The sequence below is a fragment of the Triticum urartu genome, chromosome 2 (genome assembly GCF_003073215.2).
Source record: "Triticum urartu cultivar G1812 chromosome 2, Tu2.1, whole genome shotgun sequence".
Taxonomy (NCBI): domain Eukaryota; kingdom Viridiplantae; phylum Streptophyta; class Magnoliopsida; order Poales; family Poaceae; genus Triticum; species Triticum urartu.
Window position 1 is genome coordinate 80,142,441 of NC_053023.1, and position 6,339 is coordinate 80,148,779.

Sequence of the window (6,339 nt, forward strand, 5' to 3'; positions counted from 1 at the left end):
GCGCGGGGATGGATGGTGGTGGTAAAGACGAACTAGAGCCGTGTGGCCAGGGCACGCCGGAGCCCAGCCGGACCAGCGGGAGCCAGCCGCGACGGATGGGGTCGGTCACGGGATGCGAGGGAAGGGGGGACGGGGGCGTGCGAGAGGCCAGATCTGCCCCGCCGTCGCCTTCCTGGGGCTCATCGCGACTTCGCTGGCCGACCCTCCGACGGCGGCGATGCAGGGGAGGGCGGCGGAGGGAGATGCTAGCGCCGGCGGCTACGGTTCCCTCGTGTTTCCAGACGAGGGCGACGCGTGGGGGGGGGGGTTCGGGGGCTTGTCTTTCTTTGCTTACTTTTCCAAAATTAGAACCCATGTTGATGGATTTTGACGAACTTTTTTTCATGAAAAAAATCAGACGAAAAACCAAACTGGGAGCATGTTTTTTCCTTTTCTCAAAGAGGCATGACCCGTGCCTCTCGCAAAAGCACAACCGTACCTCTTGCAGAAGTAAAACGTGCCTCTCGCGGAAGGAAAAAACAGAAAACGTATTTTTCCCCGTTTCCGAGAGGCGTGGCTATGCCTCTTGGGGAAGCAAAAGAAATAAATATAGAACACGTTTTTTTCTATTTCCGAGCGTGCCTCTCGTGGAAGAAAAAACAGAAAACACATTTTTTTACATTTTTAAAAGACACGGCCGTGCCTCTCGTGAAAGCAAAAAAATTATTTTTTCGTGCAAAATTGTCTTGGGTCCAAAAACTAAGGAGGACGAGTGGAAAAACAAAATTCACCCGAAACCGCATGTGAAATTTTTTAAAAAAAAATGCGGAGAGGGCATCCAGAACGCGACACGTGATGGCTACTGAGAGCGTGCCATTTAACGTGCTCTCAGCCTCCTGCAAGTGATCGTTGTCAGGCTCCCAAAGACCAAGTAATTTAACTTTGGCGGGCCACGGGATGTATTTCCTCGGCCCCGGCCCGCAAGCCCACCTAGTGCCGGCGACGGCGTCAGCCTCCTTAAAATACTCTGCCTCTGCCTTTGGCGCCCGAACGTAACCGTGGCAACCAACAGCTTTCGCTTCTCCCCTTTCCCCCTCGCCGGAGCTCCAAGAAACCAAGGACCCATCCTTCACTCTCCCCCTCTCCACCGCGAAGATCCCCCTGCCTCTGCTCTCCAGAGGTCCAACTCCGGCAACCGATGGACCAGTTCCTGGACGGCCACCACGTGCGGCTGCGGAGCCGCGTGCACGGCACGTACCTGCACGCCGACGGGGACGGGCATGGCGTCTCCCTCCACGGGCGCCGCTCGTCAATGAAGGCGGCTTGGGCGGTGCACATCTACCAAGGCGGCGCTGCCGATGCTCAGTACGTGCTCCTCCACAGCGCCGCCTACGGCAGCTACCTCGCCGCCACGGACGCGCCGGCGCCGCGCGGCCACCGCGGGCTCCGCGTCGAGCAGCGCAACTACGACGAGGGGGCGGAGGAGGCCATCAGGTGGGAGGCCGTCAGGTTCGGGTCCGGGGACGACGTCCTGCTCCGCCACGTCACCGGCCGCTGCCTCCGCGCCAACGGGCCCGGGAGGTATCTCCCCTGGAACAACGGCGTCAGCGTCGACGACATCGACAACGCCAGAACGAGGATGCTCTGGGTGGTCGAGCACATCTCTGCCAGGGAGGGCATGCCTCCTCTTCCACGTCCGACCGGGGTGAGTCCGCCTTCGCCATGCCCGCTTCTTGATTCTTCCAGATTACTCTCAGCGGAACCTTATTTGAGCGAATTGGGTTCTTGGTTGGCGTTAGTTTGCGTCCGAATTCAGTCTCGGATGGTCATAGATCGTGTTGATTTCAATTCTTGAATCTTGATCGCATTTGATCTCGCGGCATCATGACCCCTGGTTCTTTGCGACTCAACTGCAGCTTCCCTTACCCGGAGGACTCGCCGCCATGTTGCCGCCCCGGGTGATCATGTACGTGCGGACGAGCACCGAAGGGGCCGGCATCCGCCGCGCCGCGTTCATGTTCCATGGGAGATCGGTGTCCCGCCTGAGGAACAAGCTGGCCCGCCGGCTGCGTGACGTCATGGACGTCTCCAACCTCGCCATGTGCGTCCAAGCGGGTACTCACGGGCGGCTTACCCCACTCGTCGTCGACCTGCCCCACAGCGGCCAGGACCTCCACATCGTCGTCTTCGCGGCCGGGACGCCAGGTGAGAGGCCCTCTCCATTCCTTCAACTTCCTTTGGAAATAATTTTGACTGGTTGGTTCAGTACTGTCTGCTTGTGTTGGAAAACTGCTGCTAATCTGCTTCATTAGATAATGATAATGAGTAAGTAAAACTGGTTGAATGGAAATAACCGGTATTTGCATTCTGGCTGTTGGATTAATCAACCTATGTACAGATGCTTAGAAGGTTGTCCCAAGTTTAGTTGGTTGTCGAAGAAGAATTAATTCGTAAATCAAATGTGCCAAATTAGTTCAGTCATGCCAATTTCAGTATCATAGAGAAGATACTGATTTCTATATGATTTAGCCAATCGAAATTCACATTAGATTGTGCCTGTCTCGCTGAAGCTGTTAGTCTGAAAAACATTGTACTAAAATTGTTAGTCTGAAAAACAGTTTATTGAACTGCAGTTGATCTGCTTCAGTTAGGACTTGTGACTTGAGAATGGTTTCATTAGATAATAATGAGCAAGTGAAGAAGTTGAATGGAAATAGTCGATATTTGCATTGTGGCTGTTGGATTAATCAGCCTATGTAGTATGCACAGATGCTTAGAAGGTGATCCGAAGTTTAGTTGGTTGTCGAAGAAGAATAAATTCATGAATCAAATGTGCAAAATCAGTCCAGTCATCTCAGTTTCAGGTTCATAGAGAAGATACTGATTTCTATATATGATTTAGCCAATTGAAATTCGCACTGCACTGTGCCTGTCTCGCTGAAGTTGTTAGTCACTTAGTCTGAAAAACTGTGTACTGAAATTGTTGTTCTGAAAACACTTCACTGAAACTGCAGCTAATCTGCTTCAGTTAGGACTTGGACTTGACAATAAGTAAGCATGCAAACTGACGGCTTTAATTTGATGCTAACGTGCTTTCATTCAGATGATTCGGTTCTTCAATTTAATACAATATATGCGCTAATGGAAAACTTTGGAACCTAAAAACCTAAATAAATTCAGTCTGCTTCATAGAGAAGATAATTTCTACTGAAATTTTTTAGCCTACTGTAATTGTTTTGAATAAGACAGGGACAAAATTCAGGTTGTATCCCACAGCTGTACTACATGAAAAACAGTGTACTAAAATTGTTAGCCTGAAAAACAGTTTAGCGAAACTGCAGCTAATCTGCTTCAGTTAGAACTTGACAATTGTTTGTATTAGATATACTTCCTCCGTTCACTATTATAAGATGTTTCGGATATTTCAATATAAACACACTAAAGTTGTCTACATACATCCGAACTAGAAAAAATAGAACATCTTACAATTGTAAATGGACGGAGTAATAACTAAGTAAAAGTATGGAAACTGTTGGTTTTGATGCTAAGGTGCTTTGATTCGATATATGATTTATCCAATTAAAATCCACACTAGAATGTGCCTGTCTCGCTGAACTTGTTAGTCTGAAAAACTGTGTACTGAAATTGTTGGTCTGAAAAAGTGTGTACTGAAACTGCAGTTAATCTGCTACAGTTAGGACTTACGACTTGACAATAAGTAAGCATAGAAACTGCTGGGTTTGATGCTAATGTGCTTTGATTCAGATGATTCGGTCTTCAATTAGTACAAAATGGCGCTAATGGAAAACTTTGGAACTTCAAAACCTAAATAAATTCAATCTACTGTAATTTTTTTAGCCTACTGTAATTGTTTCGAAGAACACATGGACAATATTCAGGTTGTATGTATTCCACAGCTGTACTACATGAAAGCAAGCTATCTTTTCTGCGCATTGCATTGCTTTGAGCTTTTTGTACATCAATTATATATCCTGTTGATCCTCTTATGAACTTGTTGCAGTAGATATGACACATCATGTCTAACTTTTTCTGCTAATTCAGTCCACATGGAGCTGCGGTACCCGGATGTCGATGGAGAGTTAGTAGAGAGATATCACCAGATACATCGCTCCGAGTCGACGATGGATGCCAGTGGCGAGCACGGCATCGCGGAGCGCGGCGGCATCATCTCTGTGACTGTGAGTAGACGTCCTGATGTTGCTGTTGGATTTCTATCGATTTGTGGGTCGTCTCTTGCTATTGCCTCTTAGATGGGATATTGGATTTCCCAGTTGACCGTATGTGAAGTGTTGAAGTATCAAAGAGGGTTTTCCTTCGTTCAATTAGTTACGAGATCAATCCTTGTGTATGAACACATCTCTTAATGGTTCTCACGAGGCAATGGTTCTCTTTCTCACAGGGTTCTCTGGGAGCCGGGCCTGTGTCTACCAGCCCGACGCAATGCGCAGATCTGCCAGTGGATATTATCCAGAAGATCATCAGAAATGGCACCTTGTGTGATGTTGATCGCGTGTGCGCCTCCTTGCTCAACAGGCACTGGCGCAATAGCATAATTGGCGTGGAGGAGATGGCTGACCTGGCCAATCTGCCTTGGCTCTTTCTACCATCTTCGGCGAGCCCGTGCTTCTTCAATCCAACGAAAGCATGCCTTCACCCACTTGGAGCTCTTCCAGAGGGCATCAGGGCAGCCCGCCCGTGCGGATCTTACCCCGGAGGCTGGCTATTCTTGGACGGCGAAGCATCGGGACAAGATCATCTGCTGTACAATCTGAAGTCGGGCAAGCGGGTTACTCTTCCCAGCAGTGTCATAAACATGGAGGGGACAATAAGAGGTGAGACGTCGCTCTTGATGTGCGCTCTGTCCAGGTCTCCGTCATGCCCCGGATACGAGGTCGCCACAGTGCTCAACCAGGGATCAAGTGGTGAGCATATCATTGCCATGTGGAGCCCGCAACAAGAGCATTGGCTAGAGATGAGCAAGACACCGGAAGCGAGCATTGTGGATATCTGCTATCACCGCGGTGTGTTCCTTCTGCTGACGCGAGATGAAGGCCTAATCAAGGTGATTCGGCATGCTAACGGTTCTCGAGGGATCCAGATGTGCAATGTGGTTAGAAGTGCTGGTAGAGTCATGGATGACTTGGTTGAGAAACGGCCTCAGTATTCTCTGGACAGGCGGCTCGTAGAGTCGACGACAGGGGATCTGCTGATGCTCATCAAGATTAGCCGTCTAAACAGGACAGGCACGATCACTTTGTATAGGCTGGGAGTCAACCACGATACAGGCGAGGCTGAGTGGCTCAACTACATGTCACCTGCTGGGGGGATGGGTTCGTCCCGGTAGTACCTGACGGATACCAAGCATGAGATTCACTTTCTAGACGACGTCGGGAGGACTGTTGACTCGGAGGGCACTGGCACTATCCTCTTCAGCCGTGACGACATGGGATGCTTCCTAACGCGCACGCGTTTGTTCGGCGGAGCCTGCAGGGGGGCACCCTTCGACAAGACCTCTGACTTGAGCCCGCCCGTGTGGTTCCATCACTAGCAGTAGTAGACTAGTACTTCACATTGCTACTGTGCTATTTTTGGCTTTGGCCCGCTCTTGTGGTGTTGGACAGGAGATTACGGTCGTGCGCTATACAATATTTCCATTTATGAGATGCTTCTCCTATTGAAGTTTACCCTGCTCCTTTATGTGTGATCATTTATATGGGATCACTAGTAGTTTCTACTCCTAAAAGGAGAGTTTCACGATCACCACCACCACCCCTCCACGCTGGTTTCCTTATCCATCTGTTCACCTCTTCACTCTTTTCTTACAAACCAACACTTTTCTACTTTACAAAAGATCACGGGTCTAACTTTCTCAACTTACCTAAATCAACTGATCCCTCCTATCTGAACAATTTGTGTTAGAAAACAAATAACAGATTTTAAGAAAATAAATAATGAATTAAAAAAAACTAATATGTAAATCATGACCCATCGTACATCATAGGGACAAATCAAATTATGAAAGCAGCATTATGTGCCCAAATCGATAGTACATAGTACTTCCGTTCGGATGTTATGGTCACATCGATGGAAGAACTCCACCGATTCTTCCTTTTGATCGAACCCCATCGTACCGGTTCTCCGGTCCAACGCCCAACCCACCCAACACATAACCACACACGCCCTCGCCCCGTCTCCCTCCTCCAAACCCTCCTTCCGATCCCCTGTCTAATTTTCACGGAAACCTAGTCCACAATAATTTTCTTTAGAAAAGGCCACTCAACTCGATGATAAGCTTTGTGCATATCGAGCTTTATAGCACACAAGTCTTCTTTGCCTTTA

The 6,339-nt window shown here is 48.8% G+C and overlaps 1 protein-coding gene across 1 annotated transcript; it reads left to right on the forward strand.

Annotated features, from left to right (window-relative positions):
* The first annotated feature begins 1,058 nt into the window (after nucleotides 1-1,058).
* On the forward strand, nucleotides 1,059-5,596 carry LOC125541110. Its single transcript, XM_048704589.1, has 4 exons — nucleotides 1,059-1,684; nucleotides 1,896-2,184; nucleotides 4,042-4,178; nucleotides 4,400-5,596. Exons 1-4 carry the CDS (start codon nucleotides 1,178-1,180, stop codon nucleotides 5,342-5,344), a joined length of 1,878 nt encoding a protein of 625 aa, XP_048560546.1. The 5' UTR covers nucleotides 1,059-1,177; the 3' UTR covers nucleotides 5,345-5,596.
* Nucleotides 5,597-6,339: the final 743 nt, after the last annotated feature.

Excerpts from the sequence above, each read along its gene's own strand:
- LOC125541110 (XM_048704589.1), top strand. The coding sequence starts at position 1,178 with ATGGACCAGTTCCTGGACGGCCACCACGTGCGGCTGCGGAGCCGCGTG. Across the intron at positions 1,685-1,895 it reads CTCTTCCACGTCCGACCGGG|CTTCCCTTACCCGGAGGACT; the intron begins GTGAGTCCGCCT and ends ACTCAACTGCAG. Across the intron at positions 4,179-4,399 it reads GCGGCATCATCTCTGTGACT|GGTTCTCTGGGAGCCGGGCC; the intron begins GTGAGTAGACGT and ends TCTTTCTCACAG.